The sequence below is a fragment of the Anabrus simplex genome, chromosome 2 (genome assembly GCF_040414725.1).
Source record: "Anabrus simplex isolate iqAnaSimp1 chromosome 2, ASM4041472v1, whole genome shotgun sequence".
NCBI classification, from domain to species: domain Eukaryota; kingdom Metazoa; phylum Arthropoda; class Insecta; order Orthoptera; family Tettigoniidae; genus Anabrus; species Anabrus simplex.
In genome coordinates, this window is record NC_090266.1 from 1,063,486,610 (window position 1) to 1,063,507,713 (window position 21,104).

At 40.5% G+C, this 21,104-nt stretch overlaps 1 protein-coding gene across 3 annotated transcripts in view; it reads right to left on the minus strand.

Moving 5' to 3' along the window:
* Positions 1-17,367, minus strand: part of LOC136864694 (ATPase family gene 2 protein homolog B) — a 265,266-nt gene extending 247,899 nt beyond the window's left edge. For 2 of the 3 annotated variants that reach the window (XM_067142014.2, XM_067142013.2), the window contains exon 1: positions 16,582-17,366. In XM_067142014.2, coding sequence (XP_066998115.2) covers positions 16,582-17,301 — 720 coding nt within the window. In that variant the 5' untranslated portion in view covers positions 17,302-17,366. Of the gene's footprint in view, positions 1-16,581 lie in introns of all 3 variants that reach the window. The other variant, XM_067142015.2, reaches the window with a different exon arrangement.
* Between the last annotated feature and the right edge of the window lie 3,737 nt (positions 17,368-21,104).

The window sequence follows — 21,104 nt, forward strand, 5'->3', positions numbered from 1 at the left end:
AATCCCTTGACACAGCCAGGAACTGAACCCAGCACCCCAAGAACAGAAGATCAAGATGCTGATCAATCAGCCATGGAGCTGAACTATTAATAACAGTGACTTCCTTCTGAAGCTGTTAAACCATATCTACAACACAGGAAATATCCTTGCAGAATGGCTGAAATCAATCTTTATTAGCCTGCCAAAAAAATCAATTTCTAAACAATGTAGAAAATACAAGCTGATAAGCCTATAATCCCATTCATGGAGTAAAATAGAAAAAAAACATCAATGAACTCATTAAGCATGATATCCTTCTGTGTCAGTTGAAACATACTGGGCTTGACAGTAAAAAATGTGAACACCAATAAAAAGCTGTATTGAAATCAAACAGATCATTATTCTTTAAAAAGGTGGCAGACAAGGTTCTATCCTCTCTCAAATCCTTCATAGCTTATACTCTGAATCCATTTTTGAAACTGCCCTTGAAGTTGATAAAAAGATCAATATCAACAGGAAGCAAATCAACAACAACTATGGGGATGACACCGTTATTCCTGCTGACAATTTAGAAGACCTTCAATTCCTCCCGAACAGCATCGACAAAGTAAGCAAATAGTTTGGCCTTAAAATAAACATTCCGAAAACTAAATTCATAGTAATCAGCAAGCAGAAAATCACAGATGCTCTTATCACTTAAGACTGAAACGCCATTGGGAAGATGTCACAATTCTAGTACCAAGGAATCTGGTTAATATGGGAATGGGATCGCCGGGCTGAATGGCTCAGATGGTTGAAGCACTGGCCTTCGATCCCAACTTGGCAGGTTCGATCGTGGCTCAGTCCGGTGGTATTTGAAGGTGCTCAAATACGTCAGCCTCATGTTGGTAGATTTACTGGCATGTAAAAGAACTCCTCCAGGACTAAATTCTGACACATCAGTGTCTCCGAAAACTGTAAAAGAAGTCAGTGGGACGTAAAGCCAATAACATTATTATAAAAATATGGGAATGGGATATGAACCTAGAAATCAAAACTGGAATCAGCACTGCAAGAGGGTGTATCTGAAATTAAACATCTTGTGCACAACCACGACCTCAGATTCGAAACTCGCTGGCATGTCGTGAAGTGTAATGTGTTACTGGTGCTCATCTATGGTGTCGAAGTATGGACACCAAAGGCTCCAAGGAACCAACCGCAGGCTTTTAAAATGTGAATGCATAGTAGATTGTTGAAGATCTCACAGGTAGACCACATCACCAACAAGCATGTATTCCGTTCTGCCAGGAAATCTTGTGAAATTTTAACCCTCGCAAAATGGAGGAGAGCAGCATATTTCAGTCACATCTTCTAAAATGACAAATACAACCTCATAAAACTGATCATAAGATAAAAGAGAAACGAGGACGTGAGTGGAGAAGATTATCCTGGACAAGGAACAAACTAGGAACACTACTGAAACTGAGCATACAGTATTTCACATCACCTTTGAGCACTTGGGGAAAAATAAAAATAAAAAATTTTGACAACTAAGTTCCCTAAGTACTCACTGCAAGACATCACGTGGCACTTGGCACCTCTGCTCTCCAGGAATGGAATACTGGCATTATGACAAAAAATGACATGATAATCGTCACTGTCAATCTGCACAATGGCTAGATGCTGAAGACACCAGATAACACACGCCGAAACCAAATCTTTATACACATAAGTCAACGGTGAATGTTTGGTGCTGTGTACCATGTTTATTATTTCTTCATGAAAATGTAGTAAAATCCTTGATGCTGAGAAATGCATCAAAAATCACACATTAAACAGCCTGGATTGGTCAACAAAGATAGTTATACTGCTTCACAGTTAAGTGCCTGTAGTCCAAAACCGCACAATTCGAACTATGAGACCCTCCGCATTCACCATTCTTACCAACTATGTCAACTATTCTGTTTATTAATGTTTGGATCATTTTTGGTGGGGAAATGGTTCAACAATTCATAATAGCAATTAATGACAGCAGCCAAGATAAGTACAGAAGAACTTCCATAATTTACTGAAGTGACAGTAGAGGACTATTACATTGATTATTTGTTCATAACATCACCAACTGATAATCATTGTCTAGCTTACACAATGTAAACAATACTGTACATACATGCACATGGTTTAAAGTGGTTTGATAGAATCTGAGGATAGATAGATATGGTTTATTTTAACTGGCAAAGTTAGGGACATGTGTCCCTGTCTACTGCTAAATGGTTAGCATGCTGGCCTTTGGTCACAGGGGTCCCGGGTTTGATTCCCAGCAGGGTCGGGAATTTTAACCATCATTGGTTAATGTCGCTGGCATGGGTGCTGGGTGTATGTATCGTCTTCATCATCATTTCATCTTCATCACGACGTGCAGGTTGTCTACGGGTGTCAAATCAAAAGACCTGCACCTGGCGAGCCGAACATGTCCTCTGACACTCCCGGCACTAAAAGCCATAAGCCATTTCATTTACTTAACCAGTGAAATACATAAGTAACATAAAATAAAAACATTAAAATATTGAATAAATGAAAAAAGAGACAAACCAATTACTATGCTATCTTACTGTTCATAAAACTTATATTATAATACACAATATAAATGAACATTTTGCTTCCTAAGTACAATAATAGAATACCTACAAAGATATTAAAATGCAATGAATTACAAAATAATAATAATAATAATAATAATAATAATAATAATAATAATAATAATAATAATAATAATAATAATAATAATAATAATAATAATAATCATAATCATAATAATAATAATAATAATAATAATAATAATAATAACAACATAAATAAACCTGTCATTATTTACAATTAATTTGTCCAATTCCAAACATGTTTCACACTGACGAATGTTAGTTTTCATCTTATTACTGTGAGCGAAAAACATTACAAGAAGGGGATCGGAATAAGGATAACTATGCAGGGAACCACAGCTGAGTACTTTTTAACACTATTGAATAATAATAATAATAATAATAATAATAATAATAATAATAATAATAATAGAAAAGGAAGACCAGGAGGAGGAGGAGAAGAAGAAGAAGAAGAAACTGTTGCACTGTGAGCTCGTCGCATGGAGTATTTTGAGCACATACTTTTAAATCTTTCGTAGTCTGATATCCCTCTGACCTCCTGCGGAAGTAAGTTTCATTCACGGCTGGCCACAACAGCGAAGGAATTGTTGTAGTTTGAGGATTTATGCTTAGGAATAGCGAGCAATGTCGAGTTCAGTGCTCTGGTGTTTTTATCATGGTGTTCAGAAAGGCTATAAAATCGTTCTTACAGGTGAGTTGGGGATTGTAAAATAAGGATTCGGTGCAATGAAGTCAGGGTATGCAGCGTACGTTTGTCTTTGAGGCATAGCCATCTGAGGTCGATGTAAGACTGGGTAACATGATCTGAAAATTTCAAATTACATATAAATCTTGCACAGGCATTTTGTGCACATTGTAGTGTCTCTTGAAGTCACGCTTTTGCGTCTTTGTAAACTACGTCACAGTAATCAAATATTGGAAGAACAAGGGTTTAGACTAGTTTCATCTTTAAACTGATCGGGAAAGAAAATTTGAAATTGCTTAGTGTGCAACATGGCAAACACTTGTCTACTCACAGACATTGTCTGATCCGCCCACGAGAGGTGCTGGTCAATGATTAATCTCATATTTTTTACACTCTTGCACAAGGGCAAAGCTTGGTTTGAGGTCATACATCAGGGATGGACATGGGGTAATTATGATGTTTTTGTAGAACAAATGTGTCATTTTTTGTTTAATAATGTGTATTATCTTTACAGGTATGTTATAGTGTTATACATTATGATTTGAACTATTGTATTTGACTACTGAAAAGCTTTCTGCGAGAAGTGGTTTCAGTAACACACTCCCTATATGAACATCTGCACAAGAATTAACATTGCTCAACTTACATAGTTTAGAAGAAATGTAACAAGCCTGATATATGATGCTCTTACTCATTATTAGCAATACAGTTTCAGTATTCCCTATTCTTCCCTCATCTATATACAAATGTGTTACATCTCACAAAATAGGGAGGCAAGTCACTAGAAGGAAGAGTTTGCAGGAAAAGGTTATCAGTTTCACTAACATCATTCCTTGAGCCCATGAGCTCAGTGATTGCTGATCCAAACACGTGTGTCCAGTTTGCTTGTTGTAAGTTTATTGTGAATAAAAATAATGCACAAAGTTTATCATTTATACTATCAGGTTATGGGACATGTGACTCAAAATAATGACAATGTCACATGTCCAGTTTGGATTACGCGACCCGGATACTCAATGCGCCCTTCGTCTTGCCCGCCACAAGATCCTAGGAGATGCTCTCGGCCACACACTGGAGTTCGAGGCCACGAAGCAGGCATCAAGACCACAAACTAGGGTGTGTCGCCTGGAAGTGGAAGAAACTGCACAACCACAGGACGATAAGTCCCTGACCGACTTCCTTGAAGCCATAAGAAGGTTCTTCAAAGCCGAGTGGAATCCAGCAAATGAGGCAACGGAACAACGCTTGAGGCATCGGATGTATCGAAGACTTGTCACCTTCTGGAAGTGTGGTACCAAGGGCTACATAAGCCGGAATTGCAAGACCAGTGAAGATGTCGGACGCCACAACAGCCGAGAAATACACCAGTCAGGGAAACGACTATTAACCAGCCTTACGGGGCGAAGGTCAGCTCAGGATAGTCGTCAAGCCCCAGCAGCCCACACCTGCATAACTAGATTGCGATCAGATAGTAGCAGCCTAAATGGTGGATGGAGTCATCCACAGGATAGTGTGGAGCATGCTGATTGACACTGGAGCAACAAAAACCACTGTCCAGCCAACGGTTGCGCAGCGGTGGACAATTCGACCACTGGCAGTGAACCTGTGTGGCTACTGCCTCAGGGGAGACGCCGCCTGTCCACGGCGAGACAGTAGTGGAATTCTCCGTAGGGTGGAGGACTGTGAAGCACCGGGTTCTTGTGGCAGACACTGTGGATGAGGTAATCTCATCGGACTCTACTTTCTTAACTATCTTAAAATTATCCTCAATATGAGCTCCAACAAGCTTCGGTATGGAGCTGAAGAAATCGCCATTCGACCGGCGCAGGAAGTCACTGCTTCACGCTGGTTAATCTACGAGAGAACTGACCATTCCAACAAGGACTGAGCAGGACACGGCTGTGTACCTGGACGGAGCTGCTGGAGGTTTGACTGCCATTGTGGAGCCTGAATATCAGAACTTTCAAAGGGATTACTGATCGCCAAAACCTTGATCAACACCTCTCATCACCCTTGCGTTCGACTGTCCAACTTGAATGATTACGACATGCTATCCACCAAAGCACAACACTTGGAGTTTGCCAGCCTGTCTTATGGATTGTCAACTGCGAAGCCATCGAGTTGGATCAGCCACTCCAAGCAGACATAGGAGTGAGAGCAGGGCAGAACATGCAAGAGGCCCTGCGGAAGGAGTATGAAAAATCTTCTGACAACCTAGAACGCGGGCAACGACAAAAGCTGAAAGACCCGAAGATCTACTCCTGGAATATTTTTACAATTTGCTTTATTTCGCACCGACACAAATAGGTCTCACGGCGAAGATGGAATAGGAAAGGCCTAGGAATGAGAAGGAAGGAACCGTCAGCCCCAGCATTTGCCTTGTGTGAAAATGAGAAACCACGGAAAACTATCTTCAGGGTTGCCGACAGTGAGGCTCAAACCCAGTATCTCCCGGATGCAACCTCACAGCTACGCGCCCCTAACCGCATGGCCAACTCGCCCAGTACTCCTGATATATAAAGATGTCTTCTCCCTGGATAGCAACGACTTCAGCCGGATGAAACTCACACATCAGATTGATGTGGGTGGCAGCACGCCGGTCGAGGCTCCGCTTTGACAAGTTCTGCTCGCGAAGTAACACGAAGTAGACCAGACGATCGAAGAAATTAAGGAACAGGAAGTAATAGAATCCTCAGAAAATCCTCGGAGCTCCCCAGTAGTATTAGTGAAAGATGGCTCGACTTGATTCTCTGTCAACTACAGAAGAGTAAATGACGTCACAAAGAAAGACAGCTACCCCGGATTGACAATACTCTGGATATGATATCAGAATCGAAGTGGTTCTCTATGGTGGGTCTGAAGAGTGACTACCGGCGAGTGGAGATTTATTGCGAAGACCACGAGAAGACTGCATTTTCAGTTGGACATGGTCTCTGGCAGTTCAAGGTAATGCCATTCGGGTTGTGCAACACCCCAGCAACTTTTGACAGACTATGCTGAGAGAACTGCACCAGAAGACGTGCCTGATTTACCTGGAAAAGTCCGATAGAGGTTCTACTGGGTGGGGTGCCAATCGGACGTGGAAGACTGCTGCACTAAATGCAACGAATCTGCTGCCAGCAAGGGACCAAGCCGGAGAGATAAAGGCCGAATGAAGCCTTAAAATGTGGGCATGCCCCTCGAGAGAGTGGCAATTGATGAGGCCGGACCATTCCCTACCAGTGACACAGTAAATCGTTATGTACTCATGTGCATCCAGTAGCCTCGTACACTGCAGATTGGTACACCAAGAGGAACGGGAAGATGACGAACCCAGTCCCTCTAATGTTCACTTACGACCATTCGCAGGTGATTCTCAGTGGTCCTATTGAATCGTTCCACCATTTCATCCAATGACGTCATTGATCAGCTTTCGACAGGGGGCAATGTTATGTGCTCAAACGACCATCAGTCTTGTCACAGCCACTTCTGTATTTCCTGAAAGGGATGACTAAGCCAGCTTGAAGGACCTCCCAGCCTGCCCGAAGACATGCCGTGGCCCGTCCTCTATTGTTCCCTTCGTCTAGTTTCTCCCCGCAACATCTGGTAGGTACAACGGGAATGCTCCATCTCCAGCCGAACACCGAATATTCTAGTAGCCCATCATAAGAGGTATAAATAAAAGGCCACTGCGAGTGAGTTGTTGTTGCTGTTGTTGCTCAGAGTGTCCGGTGAGTGGCTGGACTGAAGACTGTGTACTGCCTTAGAGTACTGTGTGTGCGTGTACTTCTGTAGCAGCTGGAGTAGCTTTCATGAGTGCAATTGGAACAGTGTTTTGCGAGAAGAACTGTTCTGCGGTCTAGCAATGTTTACCTGTTGCCATTTACTTGTTCACTCTACGTGACTGTGCAAATCGAACAAACAGTCATCATGTGTTGTGTGCCCTGTGGACCTATATTCAAACCCAGTGGTCTGCTCGCAGCTGCTGTGTGGGGTGACTGGACTTGGAGAAGTGAAAGTAAAGGCAAGCCTCTGAATAGGATTACAGCCGTCCCCAGGTAATATCGAGCCGAAATACCTACTGTATGAATAGAACAGAGTCTTGTAAATAGCCATGATTGGAGAGGGAGAGAGAGAGAGAGTGTTCGCGTGTGCACGCACGAGGAGACAATTGTCATTGCAACATCGTATTTTTGTATGTAAAAGTTATTTTAACCCAGACTAATCTCTGTCACGAGAACAGTGGCCTCTTCAGGGCCACACACCTTCCGAGGGCATTTTTTCTACAGCTGCAGCGCATACTGTCCGCATGGCAAGAAAAAGGGTCATGTAGTAGCTGTAACCTACCTTTCCAAATCCATGCCTATGTCTATCATGAGAACAGTAGCCCAAGTATAAATAGCTATTGTTGAACTACACCTACCTTTCCCCCTGCAATAGTTTTGTAACAGTTGGTAGCATCTAAAGATGCTACATTTAGCACTGCCCTGAACTAACAACAAAAGAGCATCACCCTGCATCAGCACTCTCATCAAGGGAGAAAAAAAGAGCATCACCCTTCCCCAGAGTCTCTCTTTGTAACAGGTGGAGTGCCTTAACTAGATTCATACATTCAATCAACAACCAGAATGATGACGGAACATTGATGGATGAAGAGCTTTCATTAATATATTGGCTCTTTGTTTAACTTCTGCCTTTAAACTTCATTTCTTTCCCCAATCTCGCACACAAGATATTTTTTGTTCAAATCCTTTCTTTGATAACCATTGTGTTTTATTAATTTTGTGAATCACAATAAATAACAGAAAATCTTATATCTAAGTCATTACATACAATCTTTCTTTTATGACAAGAGATTTTAGTACATGTAAATCTGAATTAAGTCGTGTGAAAAACATTTTTTGAAATCTTTGGATGCAGAAGTAGTGCAAGTCAAAATAATATGTGACAGGCAACACATTTTCCTAATTTCATATAAAAATAGATATTAATTAGAGAAATGATTAAAGAGTAGACTGTACAAAGGAAATCTAATCACAGTTATCATTCCGATCATTACAAAAATTCTCCCCTCATTACTCATAAACTGACATATTTGACTTAAAGCACTTCTGCAGTTAACAGCTCAATTTAGAAGTTGCTTTACATTGCACTGACACAGGTAGGTCTTATGGCGACGATGGGTTAGGAAAGGGCTAGGAGTGGGAAGGATGTAACCGTGGCCTGAATTAAGGTACAGCCCCAGCATTTGCCTGGTGTGAAAATGGGAAACCACGGAAAACCATCTTCAGGCTGCCGACAGTGGGGTTAGAACCCACTCTCTCCCAAATGCCAGCTCACAGCTGTGCGCCCCTAACCACACAGCCAACTCATTCGGTGCAGCTCAATTATAAGTAACACAAATCTGTCGTACTCTAAACGAAGGTGAATGTACAGATGAACGAAACAGTCCAAATCCCATCATGTAACAAAAGACAATTACAAAATAAATTAACTCAGTGTTAAAAATTACCCCTGATTTATTTCAAACGAAGAGATTATGATAAAGCAACTCATTAATCAAAACAGCCATTCTGTGGAATTTATTTTCAAGTACTGTATTTATTATTTATTATGTATTTATTTATTTATTTATTACCTGTACCCAAATTATGGAAGACACTAAATCTGCACCAACATACAACACCCCTCGATGGATTAATTATGAAGTGCAATAATAATAATAATAATAATAATAATAATAATAATAATAATAATAATAATAATAATAATAATAATAATAAGAGCAAAGCACAAAGAGGAATCCTCAATGGAGCTGTGATGCTTGGAACCGCGTTTGCTGTTAGAACCAAGATCCTTAAATCGGTTGCAAATTTCGAACCTGTGAATGACAGATTGTCTATACTCACAATTAAATGCGCGAACAAAACCTACGCCCTAGTTAACGCACATGCTCCTACAAACGATAAGAACAAGTCTGATCCAGACGAAGTTGATAATTTCTGGGACCTACTGGATGAAAAATTGAACAAAATCCCCAAACACCATGTCAAGCTTCTTTTGGGTGACTTCAATGCCCAACTAGGTCGTGAGCAGAAGTACAAGAAAGTTATAGGAAATTACCCTGCTCACAAAAGAACCAATCCCAACGGCAAAAGACTGGTGACCATTTGCGAAAATCACAACCTGCAGGTCATGTCGACCCACTTTCGCCATCTACCCAGAAAGCAAATGAATTGGCGTTCTCCCGTCCAAGCTCTCGGAGAGTTCCAAATTGATCATGTTGCGATCTCCAGGAGAAACAGCCCTGAGATTATGAATGTCAAGGTAAAGAAAGGCATCAATGTGGCCTCAGATCATTATATGTCTCTTATCAAATTCAAACCAATTCCCGCAAACACAAGGAAGACAACCAAACAGATCACACGCTTCGACAATGATAAACTTCGGCAAAGGGTCGAGGAGTTCCAGGAGAAGGCTAGACCAAATGACTGTGACTTTAACAACGCCAAAAGTCTCCTTGTTGAGGCCGCCAAAGACGTTGCAGAAATCAAGAGAAGCAAAAAGCATGGCTGGTGGAATAGTACCTGCGAATCAGTCCTCCAAGAAAGACTCAATGCGTGGAAACAGTACAACTCTACGAAATCAGAAAATGATTGGGAAACCTACAAAACCCAACGTGTCCAAGCAGCTAGGGTGTTCAGAACTGAGAAACGTAAATACGAAAAATCTCTCATTGAAAAGATAGAACAAAACTTTAGGAAGAATGAAAGCAGAGAGTACTACAGAGCCTTCAAACGCAAACTCACTGGCTATAAACCACCATCTCTATGCTTTGAGCGAACGGACGGCACACTGGCGACGTCAAATGAAGAAAATTGCAGCATTCTGGCAGATTACTTCAAGAATTTACTTAATTGCTCTAAACCGCAAAGCGCCATTGAGACCAAGGAACCCTTACTCAGGTACCCAGATTCCAGACCACCCGACAGAGATGAAATCAAGCGCCACATTGCCCGTCTCAAAAATAACAAAGCACCGGGGGAAGACTCAGTAGTAGCAGAACTATGGAAATATGCCCCAGAAGAATCACTTGATATCTTGCAAAAGCAAATAGAAGAAATTTGGAACAAGGAGACCCTACCCGAAGATTGGAAAATAGCTTTGATCCATCCATTACACAAAAAAGGCAGCGTGAAGAACATCAACAACTACAGAGGAATATCTTTGCTACCCGTGACTTACAAAATTCTATCACTTGCCATCCTGGAGCGTTTGGAAGCACAAGTTGAACATCAAATAGGTGAATACCAAGGAGGGTTCAGAAAAGGTCGCTCAACAGCTGAACAGATCCAAAATCTCAAAACGATCATCAGATATTGTACACTAAGGTCCAAGCAGTATGTGTCTGTCTTTGTAGACTTTAAGAAAGCGTACGACTCCATTGACCGGGAAGTCCTGCTAAACATCTTAAATGAATTTGGAGTTGATTTGAAACTGCTGGCATTAATTAGAGCCACCCTGACCGATACAAAATCCAAGGTGAAGTTCCACGGATGTCTCTCGCATTCCTTTGACATCAAAACAGGAGTCCGACAAGGTGATGGGCTATCCCCGATACTCTTCAACTGTGTTCTTGAAAAGATCATCAGGACCTGGCGGGTGAGATTACAGGAAACCAACTACAGTCCATTGAGAATAGGAACCAAATCCAAGGGGATCGCAACAGACTGCTTAGCATTTGCCGATGATATTGCTGTTCTCTCAACCGATATAGAAACCGCTAGAGCTCAAGTTGAAAATTTAAAGGAAATTGCCGAACAAACTGGTTTGCAGATATCGTTTGAGAAAACAGAAGTAATGACTAACATCAAAGAGGCTCCACCAAAACTCCATACAAAATACGGGGACATCACCCGAGTAGACAAATTCAAATACCTGGGTGAGATCATCATGAAAAATGGACTGGACAAAGAAGCACTTCAGGAGCGAGTACGCAAACTGGAAATAGCCTACCAAACATCCCGCACAATCTACAACAAAAAATGCCTTTCCCAAAACACCAAGATACGTCACTATGAAACAGTTCTGAAGCCAGTAGTTCTATATGCAGCCGAAACCCTGTCTCTAAATGCCAACAAAGGACTCCTTGAAGAACTGGAGAAAAGAGAACGCAAAATTGTGAGAGGAATCTTGGGATCAAAGTACAGAAATGGAATCCATCAAAAGAGATCCAACAAGGAAGTCTACAGCAAAATAGAGAAAATTACCGACACAATCAGAAAAAGACGGGCACGATTTTACGGTCATCTGAAAAGAATGGACAGAAGAAAGTTAACTAAAGAAATCTTTCACTATTTTGATTCAAACCCCAAAACCACAATTCCCTGGTTTAGAAATACCAAAGAAGACCTGCAAATGCTACATATCTCAGCTAAAGACGCCTTTAACAGAGATCTCTTCCACAAGAAAATATTGACGAACGGGCTAAACCGAGACGAGCAACCGAAGAGAAGACACGGTGCCCCTTGGACAGAGGAGCGTGAGCAGGCCCACTCACAAAGAATGAGGGAAATTTGGGCTCTAAAGAAGGCCAAGTTCAGTGTCAAATGCAACAAGACTTAACGTGGTCCTTGATGGCCCCAGTGAATTATATATATATAATGACCCGGATGTTTATGACGTCATAGTTTATTTCTTTACAATATTTCCATTGAAAATACAAGTTAAGCATGATTTTAGATATGGTGACTAAAATTATGCAATTTTCATGGGTCATATAAAGTCATATTTTGGCTCTTTTAACGTTTGTCATTTTCTGGTAATTTTTCATATTATGCTCATGTTTCCCCATAAATTTTCATGTTTTTGTCATATTTTTACCTTTTTATTCGATTTTCGCATACCTGCTTTCAGTAGTCTCAAATACAGATTTTTTCACATCTCCTAATTGTTGTCTGTAATTTCTTTCTTTTTTTTTTTTTTTTTTTTTTGCTATTGGCTTTATATGGCGATGATGGGACAGGAAAGGGCTAGAACTGGGAAGGAAGCGGCCGTGGCCTTAATTAAGGTACAGCCCCAGCATTTCCCTGGTGTAAAAATGGGAAACCACGTCTGTAATTTCTAACATTATTTTTCTTAGAAATATATATTTATGTGAATCATAAGAGTAAGCTGTATAGAAAGAGACAGATGCATATAAAGTGACAGTGCCTCAATTGAACTCTAAATGATTTGACATATTTCAAATATGGCCCAATAATATCCTGTGATGTTGAGTGGTCTTTTTCCCTTTACAAGTCAACATTGCGTAAAAATAGAAGATCGTTCCTATTTGAAAACTTAAAAATATATGTAATGTGCTATTATAATTCTTTGTGATCACCGATCAAAATGCAACATTTATTTCATGCTGTGCAGAGTCGAGAGTTACATCTGGAATGAGTAATTAAATACATTCAAAATATAATTAATAAAATTATTATTGCTTATTTATTATTATTGAATGTTCTAGATTTTAAAAGTATATTTCCAATATAACATTCATTTAAACAGCGGCAAAACTGTGATTATTCCGAAAATATGACCATAAAATGTTAGTCACATTTATATTTAGGTCACAAATGCTTGCATATTTCCAACATTTTTAGGTCATAAACATCCGGGCCCTAATAATAATAATCTTTCCTAATCGTGTAACATTTTCGTTTTTCTAGCGATGAAGTGATTTAAAAGGACTGGGATGTAAAGGAAGAGACTGCGGCGGTAATTAAGGTACACCTCCAGTGTTTGCCTGGTGTGAAAATCAGAAACAAGGCAAGAATGTGCTGGCACATCTATGACTACATACTTGTGGGACTTGCCCAGGTAGTAGGGGTTTCAGGTGGGAAGAAACTAACATTAGTGAATAGTTTTACTGATGTAATTTTCTTTTACTCTTCACTCTCCTTTTCCTGCTGCCTTCACTCCTCCTGTCTCCTCTTATCCTACCTTTGATTTATTTACATATTTATTTGCATCTTACACAAATTTAATTTACCTGTTATAAATTCCTGATGATGGGTTGATTTGAACCACCAATCTCGAAGTCTGTACTCTATTACCTTTGCCACTTGGCTAACGTGTCACATCACAGGTAAAGATTTAAAAGTCGTATATATGGGTTATACGGATACATAGTAGGTATAAGTCTAGGATCTGCAGGCAAACGACTCCGGGGCTGTGGAACATGTGTCTGTGTTACATCATGGGTGACAGAATTGGAAGGTTGAGATTCACACTAATGGCGGTTAATTTGAAAGGAGACTGACGACCTGGCATCTGTTGGCTGTTTGACACAACGTACAAATATTATATAGATCAATCGTAGCAAATCAAAGGGCCATTAGATTGGGTAACACTTTTAACAATGGGTTTGTAAAAGAGAGGTTTACAGCACGACTAACGAGAAGTAACACGACCATAACCCTGGTTAGTGACAAGATCAATACTACCATCCGTGCTCACCAATGTGACCAAAAAATGTTAGTCATATTTATATTTAGGTCACACTCCGTGCAGAGTGACTATCTTTTGTTTACTTCTCGCTGCTTTCTTGCAGGGGACGTGGTTGGGGTGGTCGACAAGGCTGCCAACTTCTCTAGTTAAGAAATAAAACAAAGGTTACAGCTGTCACAAAGCAACGTTAGGCCTCTATCCTGTGTAAACACCATTGGCCAGAAAAAGATCAATGGTCTGGATTGGTTAAGGTAGGGGTGGACAAGACCAGTGATTTGGGGACAAGCAAAGAGGGCCTGGGGGTGTAAGCACCCAGACCAGAACTGCCGCGAAGTGGTGTCAGGCTTCTAGTTTCCTGTGTTAACACCACTGGCCTGGACAAGATCATTGGTCTTGATTGGTTAGGGTAGAGAAGGACAAAGCCATTGGTCTGGATAGGTGAGGGTAGGGGTGGATAAGACCATTGGACTGGAAAGGTTAGGATAGGGATAGACAAGACCATTGGTCTGGAAAAGTTAGGGTAAGGGTGGACAAAACCAGTGATTTGGAGGCAAATAGGGTCTATGGACATAAGCCCCCAGATTGGAGCTGCCGCAAAGGGGTGTTAGGCCTCTAGTTCCCTGTTCAAGATCTTCTTCCCTCTAGAACAGAGAGTGCACAAATTCTTTACTGCCGCTGCAGCACTGTATTCTACTCTGCATTAAGGCAAGTTGGATATAAAATCTTTCCTATCCTGTATTCAGCAATGTTTCCTTTATATGTCCTGTTTCTTTGCATTTTTATTCTGCCAGGTTTGATAATACAATCTACTTATTATGACTGACGTGAATGACATCACATACGACTTTATGTTGGCCAATAGAAATGCAAGTTTGTAGCAATGGACAATGGTGAGTGCTTCTCTTCCTTATGTCATCAAAGTAAATATAGTTTTTGGGGCGGGATGTTGGGTTCCAGAACATCGCAATGAAAACGCCATTCCTCTGAAAGGAATTCTAAGTAAGATTTGCTTAAATTCTACTTCCTAATAATGCTACTGAGGTTGGTGAGCATGGGCAGTATGTCTACCGTATCGTGACAAGAACATTACAGAATTTGAGATACGTCTGGCTAGTGACTAAACCATTGGTCTGGATTAGATAGGTCATGCTAGTAACAAGACCATTGGGCTGGAGGAAGCAAAGGGGGTCTTGGCGCGTAATCCTATACATTAGGGCCATGAAGCTGCCACCAGGCCTCTAGCATCCCCTGGGACGGTATTGTCTAGTGACAAGACAGTTGTAATCCACAGAAAATGACTGATAGTGACAGGTTAGGTTGTAAACCACCAAAAACCACTGATAGCGGCAGGTTATGTGATCCAACAAAAACCACTCATAATCACAGGGTTAGGTTAGGTTAGGTTAGGGACACTTAGGTGCGACAGAATTTCTAATTGAGTGAATGTTGCCACTGAAACCACAGTTGGTGACACTAATGTGGGTTCTTAACTGTTGCAGTGAACACATCTCTCCTCTACACGGTATTCCACTTAAGATTTCCAACATATTACATCCTTATCATGCTATAAAGGTAATGTAGCCCTTACTGAATTTCTACCAAGAAAAGAAATATCCAGTCAACTATAGTTGCAGTGAACTTTGTTTTTCCAGTATTATTGTGCAAAACAGGAACTTACTATTTATGACCAGCACAATATCCCGCGAATGCAGATAACAAGTCGCATACAAACACGGCTACGGACTAACCATAGAACATCTAACGGGGCCAGCAGGGAACATCCCACAAGTTTTCTATTCTACATCTACGCTGCCCGTTTTTCTTGGCAAGAATTCTCAAGTTTCATATTTCCTGTTTGAAGTCCACCTACAAACAAGAGAAAGTTCCCCGCTACGAGCTTTGTTATTGCCCCACCTCATGAGTGATTAATTCATATATTGTTAAATGAAGGAAGATTTACTTGAACATTTTAAACGATCATGATATAGTGCCACAACACATCGATGAATAATTTTAAGATTTTTATGTGGATTGTTCTTGCATCAGCAAACCTAATGTTTTTATGACTAGACAGACATGTAATCCATTCATTGAATTTTGTTGGTTTGGTTAATCTAATATATCTAATGGGTCAAGTATAGTACCCACACCTTTCAGTGATAGATGGACACCCTAGTGCTGAATCGGTCGACCTCGGTTATCTTCGAGATTCGTATTGGCAACCTTTGAAACACAAACTAAGAATTGCTTATGCATCGCTGTGCGACATCTGGCGTACACTATACGTACTCGTACTGTTGTTGTTTACACAGCAAAGCCAAACTACATAATTCATGCTAGGAACAAGATTCGCATCAAGAAATGTTATATAATTTCTGGCACAGCTGCTGGCTTAAAATAATAAAGGTTTAGAAAATACGTATCGATCACATTATCGATTCAATTCACATTTCATTTCCATTCAGTTGGCAGTATTACCGGAACTGGCAGTGCTCCCTCCTTACACCTCAAACCAGTACAAAAATCCATCACTAAAAAGTATGCGCATAATACTTGATGCCCAACAGGAAAGATAGGATTTCCCTCATTTAACCTTTTAACTGGAAATATTTTAGTCCTTTATGATATCAGTAGCTGAAGATGTCCACCATTTGGATGACACATGTACTGTTAGCTTTTAACAGGTGACTCTTCACTGATTAAATGATTTACTTGAACATTTTAATGTATGAAAATGATTATTAATTAAAATCAAACAGAGAGAGGCTTTGTCGAGCCAAGAATTCATTACCCCAAACTTACCTGATGACAAAACTTTAATTCTTTCTTATTTTTGTTTCTCGACTGCCGAATTATTATATTCTTAAGTTCACTATATGGACCACCCAAACCTCCGACATTTCTGACAGTCGGAGCGTTCTGAATCTGGTCAAATCTCTCTTTGGAGAAAATCTTCTTTACAGACAATTTAGTTGCCGATGAAATCGTCCCAACATTATTAGACGTATTCCCACTAGATGTTAAATGATGGATTACAATGCAGTTCAATCCCATTTTAATAGTTCCAGGCAGGCTTTTCAAGTTCACTACACAAGAATCCACTACAGTACACAACTTCAAAATATTTCCAATAATTTGGGAAAGCACAGAAATATTTTTGCGCCACTTCCTAACAGTATTTGCTTCTTCAACAACAACAGACACACACACAGTTTTCACAAACACGACAGCAGGTACTGCGCGAATGCTTGTCCACGGCAATGAACAATAAGATTTAGGAAATTGTTTGAAAGGTAATCCATCATAAGTTGTCCTGTTAAATGTGATGACACTGTCGTCAACTTGACAATACGATGGATGTAAATCCGCTTTCCACACTAACTCACATAAACATTCACTATCAGGTGAAATCTTCACAAAGGCATATTTACAATGTTGGAATGGTAAACTAACCTGCAAACTGCATGATAAAAACAACTTTTGTAATGAGAACAACGAGTCTTCAAGAGGTAGGATGATCATATTTTCTGTATCAAATGACCAAATCAAAGCGAACACGTTTGATCCTAGCCCATATAGGTCAAATCATAATTTACCTTAACATATTATACCACCCAACAAAGTTCACACAACGAAAACCTTCTTCTTCTTCTACTTCTTCTTCTCCTTCTTCTACTTGCTGAAAGGTTTGTTTGGGTTTGTTTGTACTATTACCCAGTCACCATATGTGTATATATATATATATATATATCACCATCAACAGCGTCATATGTGTGTGTGTGTGTGTGTATTATCGTCTCGTATTTGTTAGATAAGACTTGTTATTCACACGCATCACACATTATGAGATTTTATTCACACATAAATTCATAATGTTATTGTTAACACCAAAGGTTAACTAGCCGTTGTACTCTTCTTCTCCTTCTTGGTTAGTTGTTGGACATCCGTGGCCTTAAGTTAGGTACCATCCCGGCATTTGCCTGGAGGAGAAGTGGGAAACCACGGAAAATCACTTCGAGGATGGCTGAGGTGGGAGTCGAACCCACTTCTACTCAGTTGACCTCCCCAGGCTGATAGAATCCCGTTAAAGCCATCGTGCCCCTTTTCCAATTTCGTGGCGGAGCTGGGAATCGAACCCGGGCTTCCAGGGGTGGCAGCTGCTCACGCTAACCAGTGCACCACAGAGGCGGCCCATGAATACTTTACCACAATAATCGTTTAGTGTAATTATTTATTATAATATAGAGGGGATATCATGTTTCTCCCATTACCATATCATACTGGGATTACTAGCTTGAAAGTTGTCCATTATGAAGTGTGGCGTAGTTTTAAAAACCAAGGCAACAGACATCTACAATAAAGGCTGTATACATTACAAAAATAGCAGTAAAATGCTGTATTTATCATACTTGGTGTACGTTTGAACGAAATAAGTGATTGTTTGTGGTTACGTTTCCTTGGTGGTGGGCGTTCCATTTCCTTTATTTGTAAATGTGAATGAAAATTAAATAGGGCTGGAAATGTACAGAGCATAAGCAACTGAATTGAGTGGGATACCATTTATCTCTTTTCACCCTCACAACGCATTGTTCAGTTAATTCCTTGTTCTTTAAACGAAATCTGAAACAAAATTCGACAAATAATTACCGTGGCCATGGATTTAATTACAAACAGAAATTACAAAAAGGAATCTCGGCTATAATTCAGTAATACTTACTTAAAGTACGATATATCCTTGGTTTTATTACTCCGATTAGTACAACCATACGCTGAGCTTACGGCTGGCATTCTTGAAAGCGAGAATCTATCTTTTCACTTCTTAAAACTTAGGGAATTAAATTGGCAAGCACGATCTCCCTGTCACCTCAACATATGCTCTCGCGCCAATTCGCTTTGTTTTGACAACCGTTAACATGGCTGCCCCTTATCAACTTGCTTCAAGCAGGGAGCGCTGATGTCAGGTATACAGCCCCTCTATGTTATTCTAGCTCGTTGGGGTTAATTAATGTCTGGGAAAGGTGCCAACATTAGAAGAAAGTAGTACACTACGAAAGAGGAGGTTTAGCTATGTAATGAAGCTAATTGCAGCAGGTAATGATGAAACTTAGGAAAATACCAATGATATATAGGCTAAACTATCAGGGCATAACACAAAAACACTGGGGCACAGGGTTCTAATTCTTCACGTCTGTGTGGTCTGTCACGACGTCTTACTACAAACAAACAAGACCGGACCACAAATAAGGGTTAGTATGCGCAAGTCCGTACCTAGAGGAAAGGAAAAGGTTACAAATGGATGTTACATGTAACTAAAAAATTGATGATTAAGTCTACAACGTGAAAAGTCGGTTAGAACACTAAACACGAAACGTTTAACGGCAGTTGGTATGAAAAAGCTTACCTATGAATTCGCGACGGTGATGTTCATATGTCTGACAGTGAAAAAAGATGGGAGTTACAGTACTCTCGGCCGCATGGACATAAGGTACTTTCAAGAAGAGTAAGGCGATAGATATGTGTAGGCGTACAGACATGATTTAGGCGGAGTCGGATGAGTGTAGAATGCTCCTACAATTCTATTGCAATAGCCGTATGGTTTACTTGGAAGGAGTGGAGTGTCCCAATAAAAGAAGAATCTCATCCTGTAATGACTTTATCAGATGCTTCACTTGGACATTTTGTCCCATGGTTTCTATTAACTCTTCAAATGTCTTAGAGACGTTGCGACATTTGTCGGTAGTAGTAACATTTGAATTACAGTGTAAAGCCGTGACAGAGGGAGATGCTGATAGTTGTGAGTGGGAATCCGAAGGTTGCCCTTGGGGACTTGACTTCCGTGATGTAGATGCAGGCTCGTTAGGAGTAGCAGGTATCAAACGCACTACTGGAGTGCCAGAATGTTCTGGAATCGTCTTCGGATTACTTATCAAATTCAGATATGATGCCCTGTCATAACCTGGTTTAACGGGTGGGCAGGGAGGGTTGCTAACCACCATAGTAAATTTACGCTTTCGAGGGAGAGTTTCTTCCGATTGGGAAGGTCTATTGGGTAAAGGAGGGAAATGTTGTGGCATCAGAAGGGGGTTGGATATGAACTGTAATGGGGCAAAATAGTTTTTCACTTCTAAATATGATTTGTTTTCAACACTCATAATGCGTTTGATTTCTTTCTGTTGTTTGTGGATTTCACAACATTCAGCCCCCGCAGGATGATTTTCTGCACAATTAGCGCATTTAACTAGGTGGTGAGTGCAATCTTCGGTAGAGTGATTAAGGGAACATTTTCCACATCTCGGCTCCCTGGAACGACAATTAGTAGCGGTATGTCCATACCGCTGACATCGTTTGCATAATAAAGGAGAGAATATAAAGGCCTGAACCTCTAAAATGACCTTAAAAATGGACACACTTTTCGGAAGTTGTTGACTTTCAAATACAACCTTTACAGTACCTGTAGGGATATATTCAGTTTTTCCCTCTTTGGACGATCGTCTATTTAGACGTTGTACTTTCACTACAGGATATGGTGATTCTAAATAGGTGAGAATGTCGGATTCGGAAATAGTAGTGTCTACTCCGCGTACTACCCCTACTCGATGAATATTCGAGGACGGAATAAAAGCTGTCAATTTCTTTTCCTTAAGAATGGGATGAGAAAGAAAGGCGTTTGCAGCCTTACGAGACATGAAAGTAATTTGGATCCTATTTCTTCCCTTCCTATGGATGGCCCTGACTTCACCAATTTGCCTCTCAAAGAAAATCCGACCCAGAGTCATAGGGTGAATATGTCCTATTTTATTTTGAGATTCAGTCGATTCTACATATACTATGTAGGGGCCAAGATGAGTGTTAGAATATGTAGATACAGGAACGTGCTGGCGCTGATCCATGTCACGTATTGTATCTTGAGAACGGTCTCGTTGGGTATCAGTATTACTAGCGTCCATGGGTAAGTTCTCACGCATGACATCATTGCCAATATCAGGTGGTCTTCCTAAAGGGCCACCGCCACTATCTATAGACATAGTACTCCGAAAGGTGAGGACACAATACTAGCCCCGAAACAAAAACAAGAGAAGAAGTACTAGGATACAAACACAAACATAAAACACTCTACTTATCTACAGACGTGAAAAAGCCGCTGCACCAGTGACCGGAGAAAGACGTGTGCACTGCACAACAGCCGAACACCGAATGTGAGCCGTTGTACTCAAAAGCGAGGCATGCTGATTGTAGGTTAGGGTAACAAAGAATGTAGGAGTGTAAAACCTATGATAGCTGCTGAACAAAACAACAAAAGAAGGTCGTTTGTTTACAACGTTAAT